Source organism: Vulpes lagopus, chromosome 18 (assembly GCF_018345385.1).
Source record: "Vulpes lagopus strain Blue_001 chromosome 18, ASM1834538v1, whole genome shotgun sequence".
NCBI classification, from domain to species: Eukaryota; Metazoa; Chordata; class Mammalia; order Carnivora; family Canidae; genus Vulpes; species Vulpes lagopus.
In genome coordinates, this window is record NC_054841.1 from 25184825 (window position 1) to 25205099 (window position 20275).

The 20275-nt window shown below is 45.5% G+C and overlaps 1 protein-coding gene across 2 annotated transcripts in view; it reads left to right on the top strand.

Moving 5' to 3' along the window:
• SNTA1 (syntrophin alpha 1) overlaps positions 1-20275 on the top strand; it is a 32293-nt gene that overhangs the window by 4172 nt on the left and 7846 nt on the right. For both annotated transcript variants that reach the window (XM_041733289.1, XM_041733291.1), the window contains exons 2-3: positions 47-232; positions 18887-19091. In XM_041733289.1, coding sequence (XP_041589223.1) covers positions 47-232; positions 18887-19091 — 391 coding nt within the window. The remainder of the gene's footprint in view (positions 1-46; positions 233-18886; positions 19092-20275) is intronic.

Genomic DNA, 20275 nt, shown 5'->3' on the forward strand with positions numbered 1-20275 from the left:
ATTGGAGCATCTGCTTCAGTCTCTTCCTCTTTCTGTGCCCATGCAGGGGGCCGGGAGAACAAGATGCCTATTCTCATTTCCAAGATCTTCAAGGGCCTGGCAGCTGACCAGACTGAGGCCCTCTTCGTGGGAGATGCCATCTTGTCTGTGAATGGGGAGGATCTCTCCTCTGCTACCCATGATGAGGCGGTGCAGGTCTTGAAGAAGACAGGCAAAGAGGTGGTGCTGGAGGGTAAGCACTGGGGACCCTATGGGTGTTCAATTCTCTCCTGCCTCCTCTAGGCCTTAAGTAGCCCCAGTCCAGCAATGGGGACTGAGAGGTGGGCAGGGTTGAAAACAGAAGCAGTACATGGGGACCTGCTTTGACACAGTACAGGGTGGTGGTGGGAGAGCCGGTATAGAGCCAGACAGATCTAGTTTTCATTTTTTCTCCCCCATTCATTAGCTCTGTAGACTTGGACAAGTCATTTTATTTCCCTGAGTTTCAATTTCTTCATCTATAAAACAGGGATGTGGGGGCACCTGGGTGGCTCAGTCGGTTAAGTGTCTGCCTTTGGCTCGGGTCATGATCCCAGGGTCCTGGGATCGAGTCCTGCATTGAGCTCTGCTTAGCAGGGAGCCTGCTTCTCCCTCTCCCTCTGCCTGCCACTTCCCATGTTCTCTGAGTCTCTCTTTCTCTGTCAAATAAATAAAGTATTTAAAATAAACAAACAAACAAAAAAACAAAAAAACCCCAAACAAAACAAAAACCAGGGATGTAACTTCTGTCTTGTTGGGTTGTGTGTTCAGGACAAAAGGTACATGGCAGGATCTGCCACTCAGTGAGTGAATCAGGGAAGGAGAGGGACAGAGACTGGGGAAGGAGCAGCTAATATTCTCTCTTGAGGAAACTGGAGAGCTCCTAGCTCCAGGGACCCTGAAACCCTGAGACCCATCCTCCTGTGGGAGAAGACTTGACCTTTATGTTGCAGAACATCAGATCCTTCCAGCAAGGATCAGAGAAGAGTTTCGATGGGGGGCTTTGTGCTTCTCCTCCACTATGCTCACACCGTGTGGTCTTGGACAATACCTTTATCTTCTCGGGGCCTTGGTTTCCCCATCGATTGTGATAGCCTCTTGCTGTGGCTGTCCCGCATCTGCCTTTTGCTATCTCTCTCAGGAGGTTTCTGCTTTGCTCAGCCCTTTCTTCAAACTCCCATCAATTCCGGAAGCTGTGGGGGCCCGAGGAATGTGTGTTTGGCTCTAGGCCCAGAACAGGCACAGGGAGATGGTGGGGGCTGATGGAGAATGCCATGGCTAGTGTAACTGCTAGGCTGAGCCCCAGGCCTAGATCCTGATAGATTGCCTTTGTTTCCCCAAACAGGTCTCCAAGAGGCCATGGAAACAAACAGGCTTTGGGTGATCTTTGGTGTGTTGTGGCCCTGATCTCAGTTCTCTTTTGGTTTTGTTTTATTTTTTACATTTTTGTGTATCTCTAAGTAACACTGGTGCATTTTTAAAATATATACTTTAAAAAAAAGTCAACTCTGTGGTATTGGTCCTTGAAGCTTAAGTATAACAGTCATATTTTAACAGCAAAGTTAAATAACAAGATCACTGAGAGATGATATGGATATAAAAGACTCCCCCCCCCCATGCCTCATTATGTTGATATTTATAGCTGGTAATGCAGTTGAAACTCATCAAAATGTTGTATTTTGGTTGACTTGAGAAGATCTTTTAGTTTATGCTGTTTGAAAGTTTAACCTGTAGATGGTAAGATTTCTACTGTAGACACAATTCTAATGCACACTGAGATCCCCCTCATCTTCTCGTCTTTAGGTTGAGAATGTCTCTCTGGGTTCTCAGCATGGGTCATTCTGAGAAGATAGCATCTCTGAGTGTTGAAAGCTTGAGGCTTCTGGTTTCAGGAGCTAATACCCAAGCCTTCTGTATCATTCTTGTACTCCATTCTTTCCTTACTAAGTCAAGAAACATTTATAGACACCTACTATGTACCTGGTGTGCAGAGCACGGGGTCAGAAGCTAAATCAGACCCAGGCCTTCTCCTGAAAGAGCTCATTATCTGGTGGAGGAGAGTCTTGTTCATACAAACTCTTTAAAAATCAGTTTCTAAAATCTGTCTGCTCTGTGATGAATCTCTAGCCTTGGGTAAGACCCTTGCCTTCTCTGGCCCTCAGTCTCCCTATAGGTTGGGATTAGACCAGAGTAGAGATGACCACTAGCTTTCATTTTGAGTGTCATCTTCCCTGGTGGCTACCAGGAGACATGTATTTGGAAGGATTGGGAAGTCTTATCTGAGCTCAGCAGGAAGGAGCTGGAAGTGATTAGCAATGTCTATCATGGATACAGTAAGGACGAGAAGTAACATGTACCATTCCAAGTTGAAGGTCTTTAGCTGTTACATTTTCTGAGACTTTTTCCAGGATAAGGTCTTTCCTTGGCAAACTTTGCCCCAGGCCTCCAGCTGGAGCCTGGCCTCTCTCTTACCCAAAATAAGATGTGGCACATAGTAGGCACTCAGTACACATTAGTAACTACCCTCCTGCCCCATCACATTTATTTAGAATTGGTATTATTTCCTCTTGAAATGTTTGGTAGCATTCTCCAAGGAAGCCATCTTTATAGAAAGGCTTTTAACTGCAATTTTAGTGTTGTTAATAGAGTGATTTTGATGATCTATTTTTTCTTGAATGAACTTTGTTGGTTTATGTCTTTTTAAGAATTTGTCCATTTCATCTAAGTTGTCAAACTTATTGGCATAAAGTTGTGTAGTTTTCCCATATTATTCCTCCCTTTTGGGTGAGAGTGCTCTCTGCTTTCTTTTTCCTCCTCCCTTTATACTGCTCTACTCAGTGGGGTTTTTTTCTTAAAGATTTTATTTATTTATTTATGAGAGACACAGAAAGAGAGGCAGAGACATAGGCAGAGGGAGAAGCAGGCTCCTCGCGTGGAGCCTGATGCAGGACTCAGTCCTAGGATCCTGGGATCACGATCTGAGCCGAAGGCAGATGCTCAACCACTAGCCACCCAGGTGCTCCTCTGCTCAGTGTTTTTTTTTTTTTTTTTTTTTTTAATTTTATTTATTTATTCATGAGAATACACAGAGAGGAGAGAGAGAGGCAGAGACACAGGCAGAGGGAGAAGCAGGCTCCATGCAGGGAGCCTGATGTGGGGGACTCGATCCTGGGTCTCCAGGATCACGCCCTGAGCTGTAGGCAGTGCTAAACCGCTGAGCCACCGGGGCTGCCCCTGCTCAGTGGTTTTGAGGGGAATCTCAGTCTAGTGTGTGTGTGTGTGTGTGTGTGTGTGTGTGTGTGGTGGTGGTGGTTGGGGGGACAGCTGAGCAAAACTGCCAGATTACAGATGTATCATAGGTCCTGAAATGGAGTCTGTCCAGGGATCAGAGGAGGCAGTGGTTACTTCTCTCTGGATAGTCAGGAAAGAATTTCTGGAGATGGGGATGCTGGCACTTTATGAACAATAAGCAGATGTGGGTGTGGGGAGCAGAAGGGCATTCCAGGCAGGGTTGCTGTGTGAGCAAGACCTCAGGGGGATGAAATGACTTGACTTACCTGGGCACCTGCCTGGGAATTAGTTAGTGTTATCTGAGCTGAAGGTGTGAGGAAGGGAGTGGAGAAAAAGGAAAGCCCCCAGAGCCTTGAATGCCAGGCTAAAGGCATTTGGACTTCCTCTGGAGGGAAACAGAGGGCCATTAAAGGGGATTCAGCAGGAGCAGCACATAGGCAGATCTGGGTTTTAGTGGCATCAGCCTGGTTCGGAGGGAGGCAGAAACAGAATGGCAGCGTGGAACCTGGGACTGTGAACAGGAAGATGATGGTGGTTTAACCTAAGCAGACTTGGATAGGAGGAAGAGTCTGGAGGTCGTGGCCTTCTTGCTAGTTTTTTCCAGCTTTTTCTTAGTTGAAGTCTCTTTTGAGTTGCTCTCCTAGTTCAGCAGGCTTGTGGAAGGATAATTCCACCCAAGACAGCAAAGGGTTTAGGGGAAAGGCATTGGGGTCAAGAGTCTTTGAATTGCAGGGGTGACCTGAGAAGCCTGGAGGATATGAGGGAGCTAGGATGCTGGGATGTGATTAGTCCTTGAGATTTGGGGGAGCTTGTGGAGAAGGTAAGGGTCTGGCAGCTTCACCAGTCTGGACTCAGGGCTCCTGAGACACTCTCTGGGCCTAAGTTTTGCCTTGGATCCCAATTACTAGCCACATTGTTCAAAATTCCCCACCCCCAACCTACTCCTAATCCCTCCTCCATGGGACCATGGAAAGATGGCCTGTCTTTTGGATATGAACCTGGCAGGGCAGCTAGGCATCTTTCCTGAGGGCTGGGGCTTAATGGGGTACAGAGCCCCCGCAGAGCATCCTAGAAAGACAGATGTTACTAGCAAACTCTGGGTGCCAACCCTATACTTCCCTGACCTAAGACAGGAGTTCATTTGGGCTTCGGTAACCCTAGCCTACCTTCTAGACCTTGCCTCTGGTAGGTCAGGGGTTTGCACAAATGTTTTCAGCTTGTTCTCAGCCACAGGGCTGTGTTTGTGATCAGAGTCTGGGCCCAAGCTGGCAGCCAACACGCCTCTGTCTGCTGCTTAGAGAGGCCCATTGTGTGCACAGACCTGGAGCCAGGGCTAGCCTGGGCCTTTGGAGACCAGGCCTGGGAGAAAAGGGAGAGACAGCTAAATGCTGTCTGCCCTTACTACCCTCATTGTGGCTGGCAAGACAGGGACAGAAGTGAACCTGAGATACATTTGAAAAAAAATGCTAAAAGACAGGAGTACCTGGCTGGCTCAGATGGTAGAGCATGCCACTCTTCTTTGTTTGTTTGTTTTTATTTATTTTATTTTTTTGTTTTTTATTTTTTATTTTTTTAAAGATTTATTTATTTGAGAGAGGGGGAAAGAGAGTGAGAGAGGTAGAGACGGAGAGTGTGTGAGTGGGGACAGGGGCCGAAGGAGAGAGAGAGTCTTTTTCTTTTTTTTTTAAAAGATTTTGTTTATTTATTCATGAGAGACACACAGAGACACAGACAGGAGAAACAGGCTCCATGCAAGGAGCCCAATATGGGACTCGATCCCAGAACCCTGGGATCATGCCCTGAGCCGAAGGCAGACACTCAACCACTGAGCCACCGAGGCGTCCTGAGAGTCTCTCTCTCTCTTTTTTTTTTTTTTTTTAATTTATTTATGATAGTCACACACAGAGAGGGAGAGAGAGGCAGAGACACAGGCAGAGGGAGAAGCAGGCTCCATGCACCGGGAGCCGGAAATGGGATTCGATCCGGGATCTCCAGGATTGCGCCTTGGGCCAAAGGCAGGCGCTAAACCGCTGCGCCACCCAGGGATCCCCTGAGAGAGAGTCTTAAGTAGACTCCATACTGAGCGTGGAGTCCGACACAGGACTTGATCCCATAAACCTGAGATCATGACCTGAGCCAAAATCAAGAGTCTGACGCTTGACTGACTGAGCCACCCAGATACCCATGCGTGTGACTCTTGATCTCGAGGTTGTGAGTTCGAGCCCTGCATTGGGTGTAGAGATTACTTTAAACATAAAATCTTGGGCAGCCCCGGTGGCGCAGCGGTTTAGCGCCGCCTGCAGCCCAGGGCGTGATCCTGGAGACCCTGGATCAAGTCCCACATCAGGCTCCCTGCATGGAGCCTGCTTCTCCCTCTGCCTGTGTCTCTGCTTCTCTCTCTCTCTCTACATCTCTATGAATAAATAAACAAAATCTTAAAAAAAAAAAATAAAAGGGGCAGCCCTGATGGCGCAGCGGTTTAGCACCACCTGCAGCCTGGGGTGTGTGATCCTGGAGACCCGGGATCCAGTCCCACATCAGGCTCCCTGCATGGAGCCTGCTTCTCCCTCTGCCTCTCTCTCTCTCTGTGTCTATGAATAAATGAATAAAATATATTTTTAAAATTTTTTATTTATTTATTTATGATAGTCACACAGAGAGAGAGAGAGGCAGAGACACAGGCAGAGGGAGAAGCAGGCTCCATGCACTGGGAGCCCAACGTGGGACTCTATCCTGGGTCCCCAGGATCGCGCCCTGGGCCAAAGGCAGGCGCCAAACTGCTGCGCCACCCAGGGATCCCAATAAATAAAATCTTCAAAAAAAATAAATAAAAATAAAAATAAAATCTTAAAAAAATACTAAAGGATAGTAAAAACTAAAGTCAGGTTCAATACTTTGTACAAAGTAGGGAAGGTACATCCTACATAAAGATCAAACTTTTATTTAAAAAAATTTTTTTTAATATATATATATTTTTTGACAGAGAGCACAAGCAGGGGGAGCAGCAGGCAGAGGGAGAGGGAAAAGCAGGCTCTCTGCTGAGCAGGGACCCTGATGCAGGACTGACTGAGCCACCCAGGTACCTCAAGATCAAGCTTTTAGAAGATAACAAGCATAGAATAGCATGCCTATAAGTATTCATGATAAAAGACAGTATAGAGTGGGGCACCTGGGTAGCTCAGTCAGTTGAGTGTCTGACTCTTGGTTTCAGCTCAGGTCACAATCTCAGGGTCCTGGGATTGAGCTCTGTATCAGGTTCTGCGCTCAGTGGTCTACTTGTGGATTCTCTCTCTTCCTCTCCCTCTGCCCCTCTCCCCTGCTCATGCTCTCTCCCTCTGTCTCTCAAATAAATAAATAAAATCTTAAAAAAAAAAAGGTAGTATAGAGTGATAAGAATTGCCATAATCCCTGTTTTATAGACAAGGTAACCAAGGTTTATTGAGAAGAAATAATTTTCTTCAGGTCATATGGCTGATAAATGGACAGAATTCAAACTGAGGTCTGTTTGGTTACAGAGACCACTGTTCAGCTTTGGGTAGTACCTACCTTGCATGGTTATTTGCGAGATTTTTTTTTTTTAAGATTTTATTTATTTATTCATGAGAGTCGGATAGAGAGAGAGAGAGAGAGGCAGAGACACAGGCAGAGGAAGAAGCAAGCTCTATGCAGGGAGCCTGATATGGGACTCAATCCCGGGACTCCAGGATCACGCCCTGGGCTGAAGGCAGGTGCTTAACCGTTGAGCCACCCAGGGATCCCCTATTTGCGAGATTAAAAAATAAAACACACCAAGGCAGTGCTCATTGAGCAGGTACTCAATTACTTAGTTGGTTTGCTCTTTTTAAGGATGGGACAGTGCATTTGAAATGCCTGGCACAATTTCTTTCATGTGTCATCATTCATGAGTATCAGCCTCTCTCGTCCTTACGTCAGCAGCAGGTGGTCAGTTTTGTTTCCTCCAGCGAACTCAAAGGTCTTTCAGGGCAAAACTCTTGTGCATCTCAGAGGCCTACCTCTGGCTCTGAGCCCAGAAGAACACAGAAGAACACATTAGCTCTTGGTCAGTAGGGGTTGATCCCCGGGGTACATCTCTCGCCCTTTCTACTTCACCTTGGCCTTGTCAATTGCGGTTGACTTTCCTAAATACTTAGGATGGGATCAAGGCTCAAGCTGGGCTTGACTAAGTCTGGAGAGTATCCGTTATGAGTCCTTGGAACTCCTGCTGGCTCCTCCCCTGGGAGATGGGCACTGCTAGATGTCCTGCCCAAAATTTGGCTTGATGTATCACTGTTGTCAAAAGAGGGATATAAGGAGATCCCTGGGTGGCGCAGCGGTTTGGCGCCTGTCTTTGGCCCAGGGCGCGATCCTGGAGACCCGGGATCGAATCCCACGTCGGGCTCCTGGTGCACGGAGCCTGCTTCTCCCTCTGCCTGTGTCTCTGCCTCTCTCTCTCTAACTATCATAAATTAAAAAAAAAAAGAAAATGCAAGATCCACGTTTTTTTTAAAAAAAAAAAAGAGGGATATAAGTAATGGATGCAGCTAATATGAAGGCACTGGGCTTGGCTTAGCCAAGTGATGCTGTGCCTCTGAGGGACTTCTGACCTGGGAACCAAGTCAAGAATGGAGCCTCCAGCCACTCCTCCCATGGCCACAAAGACCTGTTCTTTTTAATCATTGTTCTCAGGGAAACACTTATTTGGCTACACACACACACACACACACACACACACACACACCCATACACATGCATACATGGCTTTGGGCCATGTGACTCCCTATAGATAAAGCCTGGCTTAATCTAGGCCTGGCCTGTTCCCTGGATTGTGATGAAAATGCCCGTGGGGCTCTGGAGACAGGTTCTGGCCTCAATTAGCTGTGTGACCCTGGCTGCTGATGGTGGTGGAAATAATGACGATAATGATCATGATGGTACTGTCTGCCGTTTATTGAGGACCTATAATGTGCTAGGTACTGTGCCAAGTGCCTTCCATATGTTTTCTCACCGAATCCTCAAAAGTGCATCTATGGGGACACCTGGGTGGCTTAGCAGTTTAGCATCTGTCTTTGGCTCAGGGTGTGATCCTGGGGTCTGGGATTGAGTCCTGCATTGAGTCCTCTCTGTGTGTGTTTCTCATGAATAAATAAATAAATAAATCTTAAAAAAATAGTTACGATGCATTGCAAGGCATGTCACCCCTGTCAGACTATTTATTCAATGTATTTAACTATTATGTAAGGACACGATCCTTCTCATTGAATTGTTGCAGTTAAGTGAAGATGTGTTTGTGAGAGTCAAGTTTGGTGCTTGGGGGATCCCTGGGTGGCGCAGCGGTTTGGCGCCTGCCTTTGGCCCAGGGCGCGATCCTGGAGACCCGGGATTGAATCCCACACCGGGCTCCCAGTGCATGGAGCCTGCTTCTCCCTCTGCCTGTGTCTCTGCCTCTCTTTCTCTCTCTCTGTGACTATCATAAATAAAAATTAAAAAAAAAAAAAAAAAGTTTGGTGCTTGGTCTTTGGTGGGCTCTCAGTAAGCGTGACTTTCTCCCAGTACTAAGGTCCTGGAGCCCTTTGCTTATCAAGGTGATGAGAGCTTCATCTCTGGATCCTCTCTTATATGGTTTGGAATATATATATGTATATATATATATACACACATATGTATATTTTTATTTTTATTTTTATTTTTTTAAATTTTTATTTATTTATGATAGTCACACAGAGAGAGAGAGAGAGAGGCAGAGACACAGGCAGAGGGAGAAGCAGGCTCCATGCACCGGGAGCCTGACGTGGGATTCGATCCTGGATCTCCAGGATTGCGCCCTGGGCCAAAGGCAGGCGCCAAACCGCTGCGCCACCCAGGGATCCCCATATGTATATTTTAACAATTTTTTTTTATTTTTTATTTTAACAATTTTTATTTAAATTCAGTTTAAAAAAATAAATTCAGTTTAGTTGACATATGTGTATTATTAGTTTCAGAGGTACAGTTTAGTGATTCATCAGTTGCAACACCCTTGTGGGGGCAGCCCCGGTGGCTCAGCGGTTAAGTGCTGCCTTTGTCCCAGGGTGTGATCCTGGAGATCTGGGATCGAGCCCTACACCGGGCTCCCTGCATGGAGCCTGCTTCTCCCTCTGCCTGTGTCTCTGCCTCTCTCTCTCTCTCTGTATCTCTCATGAATAAATAAATAAAATCTAAAAACAAAACAAAACTAAAAAACAACTCATGTGATGGTATATTTTTGAAAGTAAAGTAGATTTTTAAAAAAATGTAAAAAGTAATATACACTTCAAAAAAACCCCAGGAGAATGTAAAGCAATTATCATCTTCTTCTTCTTTTTTTTTTTTTACATTTTATTTATTGATGAGAGAGAGAGAGCGTGAGCACATGAGTGGGGGAGGGAAGGGCAGAGGGAGAAGCAGACCCCCTGCTAAACAGGGAGACAGATGCAGGACTTGATCCCAGGACCCTGGGATCATGCCCTGAGCCAAAGGCAGATGCTCAACCGCTGAGCCACCCAGGCATCCCAGGGAGCTCACATTTTGTATTCAGCAGCCCCTACCCATGGACATTCAAGCCTGAGTTAAAGTCAGACACTTAACTGACTGAGCCACCCAGTCACCCTAGTTATCTTCTTAAAGAGATAACTACAGTTGATATTTTCACAGTTTCAGAAAGTTTCTGTATTTGTTTTTATCATTTAACAAGTTGAAGACATATTTCCAATATGGACAATACTTGGACAGGACAATACTTGTAGTTCTGTCTCATTCTTTTTAATGGTTGCCTATTATCCCATTATTGGGATTCATATATTCATTTAACAAGTATTTACTAAACCCTTGCTCTGTGCCATGACTCGATGTAGGCACCAGGGATATAGCCATGAGTAAGATAGAATGGTCTGCCAGTTAGGAAGCTCACATGTTTTTAAAAAAAGATTTTATTTATTTATTCATGAGAGACAGAGAAGAGAGAGAGGCAGAGACATAGGCAGAGGGAGAAGCAGGCTCCATGCAGGGAGCCTGACATGGGACTCGATTCTGGGTCTCCAGGATCACACCCTGGGCTAAAGGCAGCGCCAAACCGCTGAGCCACCTGGGCTGCCCGAAGCTCACATTTTGTATTCAGCAGCCCCTACTCGTGGACATTCAAGTTGTTCTTAGCCTGTTGCACCAGAGACAATGGTGCTGTGAAAACCTTGGTTCACCTGTGAGCATTTATCTGAAGAAGGGTTCCTACAAAGGGTGTTAGGTCAAAAGGCTCACATGGCTTTAGGATCTTAAGAGATGGCGTCGCCTATACTGCACAGGTGTGATAAAGTGAGGTTGTTATGCCAGGACCTTAAAGATGGGCAACCTGGGCCTAAATTTTCACCATACTATACTCAGAGCTGGTGTGCATTGGTGCCCACCATAGGGGCAAGGAAAATGAGGCTCAGAGAGACCTTGGGATTTGCCAAGGCCAGATAGCAGGTGAGAGGGCCTAGACTGAAATCTATCACTGCTTCCTGTGCCTGTCTCCTTAAGCAGTCCTACTAAGAACAGCAACAGAAATAATAACCACACTGCAGTTTACTGAAGACTTAGTCTATGCTAGGCAGGGCAAAGTGCTTTACAGATATTGAGTCTCAGTACCCTGAGAAATGGATATATTTTACTCTCATTATAAAGATGAAGAAATTGGAACGTCTGGGTGGCTCAATCAGTTAAACAGTCAATTCTTGATTTTGGCTCAGGTCATGATCTCAGGGTCGTGGGATCGAGGATCGAGTCCTGTGTTAGGCTCCATATGCTGAGCACAGAGTCTGCTTGAGATTTTCTCTGTCTCCTCTCCCTCTGTCCCTCCCCAGTCCCCCTGCTCACATGCAATCTCTCTCTCTAATAGAATAAAATAAAATAAAATAAAATCTTTAAAAATGAAGTAGAAGGTCACAGAAGTCATGTCACTTGTCCAAGGTCACAGAGCAAAGAAGTTAAACCCAAACCTGTCTCACTCCAGAGCCCACATTCAGTGTTTTCTCTCCAGGCTGAGAAGCCCTCGGCCTATGTTCGTTCATTTAACAAATTTCATACCTACTGATAACCTGGTACTATATGTGAGGTACTATACTAGATTCTGAGATACCCTAGTGAATAAGAAAACAGGTCCCTGCTCTCATGGAGCTGACATTTTGGCTGGAGGAGAGGCTATAGCCTAGTAAACAAGTGGATAGACCTTGTAATTTTGGGCAGGGGAAAGTAAGTGACCACCCACTGAACAGACAAGGAACAGTTTGAGCTTGGAGGACAGGCTTCATTCAAGATTCAAACTTAGGACATTCAGCTACAAACATTTATTGAGCACTGGGATGAGTACTGGGGATACTGTGTTGAGCCAAAGCAGATGTATCCCCTTCTCTCTGCAGCACATGTGTTCCCTCCTAAGTGTACTGGCCCGGGTAAATGGTCCTACCCTGTTTCAGTTCCTTGTATTTCTGGTGGAATCTATTTCCTGGATCCTTGCAGCCAGGGCTGGGTCCTGTCTCTTCTTGGCCGAACTGGAGGGGATCTGGAGCCTCTGGAAGGGGCAGGGTATCCTGTGTTTGTGTGTCTTAGCTTCCCTGTGGAGGAAGGGCCCATATGTCTCTGCTTCACTAGGCTCCTGGGTCAGGGGCTTGGCTGGGGAGGGTGTGGATAACCAGCTGGGCTTATCTTTGGAGTCTCAAGAATGCTGACCACAGGGCCATCAGCTCTCAGGCCACTGCCTTTGGATAGCCCCACCCTGCCTGGTCAGGTGACTCAGACAGAAATCAGAGCAGGGAGGAGGCCTCAGAGCTGGGCTATTTATGGCCACGCTCTGGGGCCCCCTGGCCTCCACCCACACTCTGGGACAAGCCAATTGGTTTGTGAAACCCAAGCCCTGTTTTGGGCACCAGCTGGTGTGCTGTCCATTTATAGTATGTTTCTGTGGGGAAAGAGATGCAAGACTCACTTCTGGGATGGCCTGGGTGAGCAGGGGCTCTAAGTAGTTTCTCTGGCTTCAAAGTTGACAAATGTTCGTTTGCTGAGCCTGTAGCATAGGCGATCCCTGCTGGATTCTGGGGACACAGAGATGAGTCAGATGAGGTCCTTGCTCTCACAGTGCTCCCAGCCTGGTGAGGGCACAAACTCCCACACAGACACATAGGGGAGTGGGGTGTAGGGGACTGCAGAAGTGATGCATGTGGTGAATCCAGAGTAGGCATCTGGGAAAGTTTCCTGGAGGGGTGATGGAACTGGGCTGGGCTGTGACACCTTCTCCCTCTGGAATGAACCTGTCCTGCCCTGGCATTCATTTCTCCATTTACAGAACACTGACTCGAGGCTCAAATCAACTCCAGTTTCTGTCCTCTAGAAACACTCATTTTGGTGAGAGAGAGCCCTAACACACAAAACCATAGCAGAGTTCTAAGAAGGGCAGGGGTGGGTGATAAGTGAGAAACTCATAGATCTTGAGTTGTTTACTTGCGCCACATGTTTTATATCATCTCATTGAATTTTAACATCTCTCTGGGGTAGATATTGTTATTCCTCTTTTTTTAAAAAAAGATTTTATTTATTTATTTGACAGAGAGAGAGAGAGAACATAAGCAGGGGGAGTAGCAGAGGGAGAGGGAGAAGCAGGCTGCCTGCTGAGCAGGGAGCCCAATGTAAAGCTCGATCCCAGGACCCTAGAATCATGACCTTTATGACCTGAGCTAAAGGCAGATGCTTAACTGACTGAGCCACCTATTATTACTCCTATTATTATTATTATTTCTCTTTTATTGACTTGCAGAATGAGGCCTAGAGAGGTGATTTCCCTTGGCTGTGATCACATAGCTAGATAATGCTGGAGCTAGAATGCAAATCCAAGAATGCCTGTCTCTAAACTATGTCATGGGGCACCTAGGTAGCTCAGTTGATTGGCGTCTGATTCTTGGTTTTGGCTCAGGTCATGATCTCAGGGTTGTGAGATTGAGCCCTGAGTCAGGCTCCACATTCAGTGCAGAGTCTGCTTGAGATTCTCTCCCTCTCCTCCTCCTTCCACTCAAGTACTTTCTCTCTCTCTCTCTTAAATACAGAAATAAATAAAATATAAAAAGACAAGAAAAGAAAAGAAAAAAGAAAGAAAGAAAAAAAAAAGAAAGAAACTATGTACTAAGGGCATTCTGTGCAGGTGGAACTGCATTTTCAAAGGTGTGCAAGTTTGGAAAATCATACAGCTTCTGAGAGCTCTGAAGAGGCCAAGATGATTAGACTAGAGGGTGAGGTTAGGGATGTGGGAGGAGGTGAAGCCAGAGAGGTAGGCAGGGCTCAAATCCTGTAAAGCCTTGGATTTTGATGAAAAGTGTGGGAGCCAGAACAGGACTTCATGCAGGGGAGGAGTGTGGCTAGTGACATCAGGAGGATATTATCAGTTATATCCCCCACTCATACAGAGTGAGGAGCTTATATTAATCAGAATGGTTTCATCTGCAAATAATAGGAACTCAATTCAAAATGGTTTACATAGAAGGAAATGAGCTTTTTTCCAGAATACTCAAAAGCAGTATGGCTACAGGGTAGATTCGTTTAAGGCCGCACCATCCTCAATGTGTGGAGCCCAGTCCTTGTACTCAAAAAGTGACTCATTGCTCTAGGACCAGCTCCCCTACCAGCAACTTGTAAAGGCTAGGGAGAGGAGAGAAAGAGTGTGCTTTCCCTCACTTCTCATTGTCCAGAATTGTAACATTTGCCCCTTTCTAAACCAATCACAAGCAAGAGGGATGGAACCATCATGACTAGCTTTGACCAATCATGATTTTCTTCCTTGTCTGGGGAGAAGCCCAGGGCTCAGGATTCTGTTAGCAGAGGAAAGGGGAGAACGGTTTGGCTGTCAGATAGCCTGTGATGTGTCCCACCTCCATTGCCCCTTGAGACATAATCCAATAGTCCTGTTGTAAGTCATTGCTGTAATGATGAGGATGAGTCATTGAGTCATTTTTAGCCCTAGTTCCCAAACTTTAGGCCAAGACATAGTTCTTAAAAACAACAAAAACAAAAACAAAAAAACCCTGCTTTTGTTTTCAACTTAATTGCTCTTCCAACTCCAGTAGGATTTGTAACTCCCTCTCACTTTCACTGCTGTTTGCCTTGGATCCTGTCTGAGCCTGAGGGATAGTCTCCTGTGATAGAAATAGCTTCTTATCTGTTTTTTCCATGGAGCTGGTCCAATAACTGCTTCCTCACCCCTTCCTGGCTTGTCTGCTCACAGGCAGAGCATACTGGCTAGGCTTTGACTGCAGAAGTCAGCTGGTTAGCAAGCTAGAAGGCTATGAGAGCATGGCAGTTGTGGGGAGGAAGGGAGGCTGCCCAGAGATTAGCAGATATAGGCACCCCTTAGTAGGGCAGCAGAGGGGACAGCCTCACTAGGTGAAGAGAGGCCAGTACTTGAGCAAGTCTTTTAACCACCTTGATGTACACACTGTCTTCCTATTACCTGATTTTAGGGAGGAGACTGTTGCTCGTCAGAACTGGGAACAGTCCAGATGCCAGGGCAAATGTGGCAGACACTGTTGATTGCCTGCCTACCAAGTATTTCCTCTTCTTCGTTGCTAACAGAAACCTGATATTATTGGGTGAAATTTCATCTAAGTTATGACTATTCCCTTTTACTAATGATTGTGCTGGAAGTGGGCATGGAGTGCAGTCAGGCCAACGAGATACAAGTCTTCATGGGAATGTTTACTTCTCTGATAAGAAGGAGCTCTGAAGAGAAAGCCCCTTTTCTGCCTATTACGTCCCTGCTCTGGATTTTGTTCTGTAAGGAATGATTGGCTTGAGCTGTGGCAGCCATCTTGTGGCCATGAGGGGAAGGCCAAGAGAATGGCAGAGAGGCCTACCCTGAATTTAATGTCATTGAGTCACTGAACCAGTCCTAAAATTGCCTTCCTCTAGACTGCTATTTATTTTATTTTATTTTTTAAATAAATAAATAAATAAATAAATAAATAAATAAATAAATAAATAATTTATTCATGAGAGACACAGAGAGAAAGAGAGAGAGAGGCAGAAGTGGGAGAAGCAGGCTCCATGCAGAGAGAAGTGGAAGAAGCAGGCTCCATGCAGGGAGCCCGATGTGGGACTCGACCCCTGGTCGCCAGGACCACACCCTGGGCTGTAGGCAGCACTAAACCACTGTGCCACCGGGGCTGCCCTGCTTTTTTATTTTTTAATTATATTTTTATTTTTAAAAGATTTTGTTTATTTATTCACGAGAGACACAGAGAGGCAGAGACAGGAGAAGCAGGCTCCATGCAGGGAGCCTGATATGGGACTTGATCCCAGGACTCCGGGATCCCTCCCCGAGACAAAGGCAGATGCTCAGCTACTGAGTTATGCAGGCGTCCTTAGACTGCTTTTTAAAATAACATTTCATTATTTTATTATTTATTTATTTATTTATTTATTTTTAAAGATTTTGTTTATTTACGAGAGACACACAGAAAGAGGCTGAGACATAGGCAGAGGGAGAAGCATGTGGGGAGCCTGGGATTCAATCCTGAGATTACAACCTGAGCCAAAGGCAGATGCTCAACCACTGAGCCAACCAGGTACCCCTATTTTTATTTTTTTATAGGCTCCATGCCTAACATTGGGCTCACACTTATGACCCTGAGATTAAGAGTTGCATGCTCTATCAACTGAGCCAGCCAAGTGCCTCTAAGACATCTTGTTATGTGAAATTATCAATATCTTTATTGCTTAAGGCACTTATATCATATATTCTCTTATTTGTAGCCAAACTCATCTAATAAATAAGCAAGAATGACCAAAAAATTTTATTAACAATCAGCCTTTTTTTTTTTTTTTTTAAGATTTTATTTACTCATGAGAGACAGAGAGAGAGAGAGAGAGAGAGAGAGAGGCAGAGACACAGGCAGAGGGAGAAGCAGGCTCCATGCAGGGAGCCTGATGTGGAACTCGATCCCAGGTCTCCAGAATCAGGCCCTGGGCTGAAGGAGGTGCTAAACTGCTGAGCCACCCAGGCTGCCACCAATCAGCCTTAATGGATGAATAATGGCTGCCAAAAATTACTATGATTTATGATGTCTTTCATGAGCAAAGGATAAATAAGTGGTAGTTCAAGTGCATATCTTTACCATCCCACTCCTACCGAAGGCCAGTCCAATACCTGGCACAGAGTAGGTACTCAAGAAAACTGACTTGTTTCTGAATCTCTACTCCTACCAGGCTTTTCTCAGATCACTCTTGTCATCATTATTGCCTTTCACTTCTAGCTGTCATTGTTAGTGAGATCTTCCTTTTCTAAAAAGGCATGGATTCAGGCCCAAATCAGGACTGTTTTGGTTGCAAATAAAACTCCTGTTGGGATGGCAGTTCAACTTTCTAAAGGATGAGTATCAGAAACTGGAGCATTAGCAGGTGATTGGCAGGGCCTTCCCTCTGTTTCTCCACATGCATCTCTAATTCTTTCTCTACAAACCAGCTTTCTCCTCTTCTCTATTCCCATAACAGAAAGTAGTTGCCCCATAGCATTTATGTTGGTTCAAAACACCAGTCTAGAATCTCTACCAGGCTTCATTCGGGTAGCCTGGTGTGGGTCTGGTGTTCACCTTGGTCCAGCTAGCAGAGCCAGAAGGGCAGGATCACATATTAGAACGTGCATTTATGGATCAGTTGGGCAGAGAAGTAGATATGAGCTGTTATTCTAGAATTCTACTGTCTAGCGTGGTCACCATTAGCTCTAAGTGACTATTTGAATTTAATTTAGCCTTTAAAATATTTTATTTATTTATTCATGAGAGACACATAGAGAGAGGCAGAGACATAGGCAGAGGGAGAAGCAGGCTCCCTGCAGGAGCCTGATGCGGGGACTTGATCCCAGGTCTCTGGGATCATGACCTGAGCTGAAGGCAGACACTCAACCATTGAGCCACCCAGGTGTCCCTGAATTTAATTTTAAATTAATTAAGATGAAATAAAAATAATTCAGTTCCTCATTTGTACTAGCCACATTTCAAGTGCTCAGTAGCCACAGCAGCTAGTATCTACTGTATTGGACAGTGTATATATGGAACATTTACACAAGCATAGAAAACTCTGTTGGACAATGCTATCTAGAAAGTGTCTTCTATACTTAGTCAATGATGTTAGAGCTAAGAGCAGGTATATTGGTTAGTGTATAAGCTATGCTACTGTAACAAGAGACCCATAAAATACTATGGCTCAAATGTAACAGAAGTCCTGGGGTACCTGAGTGGCTCAGTTGGTTGAGTGTCTGACTCTTAGTTTTGGCTCAGGTCATGATCTTGGGGTCCTGGGATTGAGCCCCAAGTAGGGCTCTGCACTCAGCACAGAGTCTGTTTGTCCCTCTCTCTCCCCCTCTGCACTTCCCCCTGCTTATGTTATCTCTCTCTGAAATAAATAAGTAAAAATCTTTTAGATAGGTAGGTAGGTAGATAATTAGATAGATAGATAGATGATAGATAGATAGATAAATAGATAGATAGATAGATAGATAGATAGATAGATAATAGAAGTCCTTGCTTTCTTAGGTAACAGTCCAAGTCTGACATGGTATCTCCAAAGTGTCATGGTATCTCCAAAGTGTCAGCATCCATTCCTTTCTGTTTTGTTGGTCATCTTTCCTTAGATTATGGTACATGTCCTCAGGTCAAGATGGTGCTTCATTGTCTGTGTTCCAGCCAGCTCAACCCTGTCAAGGGAAAAGAGGAGGAAAGGAAGGGTATGAATCTTTCTTTAACAGACAGAACTTGATAGTGGCATCCCTTCTGCTTTCATCCTGTTGGCTAGACTTGGGCACGTAAGTCCTTGTAGTTATAAGGGAGCCTGGAAAGTGAAGTCTCAAGCTAGAGGGCTATCACTATATTAGAGGACAATTGGCAACCTGTCCCATAGGACTCTCATTCCATGCTTCCTCTTTACAGATGAGCAGGCTGAAGAAATAGAGGCAAACAATGGCCCAATGGAAGAGTAGTCATATCTCCTGACTTCTGTCTCAGTGCTCTTTCATTGCTTTGTTGTGGCTGTTGTCCGTTCCCTTTAAGTAGCCATCCCAAAGGTCCAAATACTTCTAATTACTTGGTTAGAACTTAGTTACATGGCCATATCTAGCTGCAAAGGAGGCTGGGAAGTGTAGTTTTTCTTCCAGGTGGCATGAGTCTATAAACCAGTGAAAACATGAGAGCATGGATGTTGGTATGCATCCAGTATATTTTTTTTAAATTTATTTATGATAGTCACAGAGAGAGAGAGAGAGAGGCAGAGACACAGGCAGAGGGAGAAGCAGGCTCCATGCACCGGGAGCCTGACGTGGGATTCGATCCTGGGTCTCTAGGATCGCGCCCTGGGCCAAAGGCAGGCGCCAAACCGCTGTGCGACCCAGGGATCCCGCATCCAGTATTTTCTACCACACTGCCTGGTCAGAGACTTTAGCTTAGAGGAGGATAGTGATATAGAACATAAATTAAACTCTTATGAATTAGTGACAATTGTGATGTGTATGGGAGCCAATGTCACAACAGTAACTGCTGACCTGTCCTCTAACCAGTCAAGTACATGAAGGAGGTCTCACCATATTTCAAGAACTCTGCTGGTGGGACCTCGGTTGGCTGGGACTCTCCTCCTGCTTCACCCCTTCCGCGACAGCCGTCTTCCCCTGGCCCCTCACCCCGGGACCTCAGTGATGCCAAACACATGTCCTTGAAGATGGCATATGTTTCGAGGAGGTGCACCCCGACTGACCCGGAGCATAGGTAAGTCTGGGGTGGGGGGAACCCAGGCAGATATGCCTTGTTGTTAAGTGGTGGGGCCAAAGGAAAGATAGCCCTGTGTTGCAAGCGACCAGCACAATGCCTGAACATAGTAGGGCTTAAGAAATATTTGTTGAATGGATGTAAGAGCAAAGTTAAGGGGATAATGGCATTCTTGGCTTTTTCCTGTGAGTAGTTCACATCTGAGGAGGAGCTTGGTCTGCGGAAGAACCCCGGGTTCCAGTCCTGGTTCGCCTTGAACTAGTCTCTGCCTCACTGACCTTTAGATTTCTCACTGGGAAATAAAGTTTTCAGACTCAGTGATCCTCTCAAGTCTTTTCTAATTCTGCTGAGGTTCTTAGAGATCTAGTAACATTCGTGTCAGAGCCATGGAAAGTTACCATCCTTCACATATGAGCAGCCCTAAACAGTTCACTGATGATAAGATTGGTAACAGCCAACATTATTGAGTGTTTACATGCACAACTTAACACTCGCAGTGACCCTATGAGCAAAGTCCTATTATTTCACCCCAATTTTGTAGATGAGGACAGAGAGAGGAAGTAACCTGCCCAAGATCACACAACCAGGAAGGGATGGAACTTGCTTCATTCCAGGTAGCCCCTCTGCTTTAGAAACTGTAGGTACCTGAGTGATGGTGGTGGGTGAGTGGAGTATATGTTGATCAAGTGGGGTATGCAGTATCGGGGGTGGTATACATAGTGTGAACATAAAAGTCTTCTGAACATGAAAGACTTGGGTCCTAGTTACAGCTGAGTTTCAATGCCAGTCAGGTGCTCAACATTGGCCTGGAGGTTCAATATCCAGATCTCCTAGCCCTACCTTATACCCCAGCCCCAGGCTGCCCCCAACAGGCAAGAACTGGTGATTACAGGTCACCTAAGGTGTTTCACAAAAGGGGCCTTTTGCGTTGGGTGAAGGTAAGGTGGTATGAGTCCTCGACACTTACAGAACATTATTAGGTTAATCGTGGTTCCCAGCCTGATCCCAGACATCACCTGAAGCATGTGTGTACATGTATTTCTGTGTGTACACATGTAGTTGACATGTAAATGCAAATGTTTATGTGTATATGTGAGCATTTGCTTGGATATGGGTATAGATTTGTGCATATGTGTTTGTGTGTGTTTATGTTAATATTCATACATATAGTATGCATGTATGCA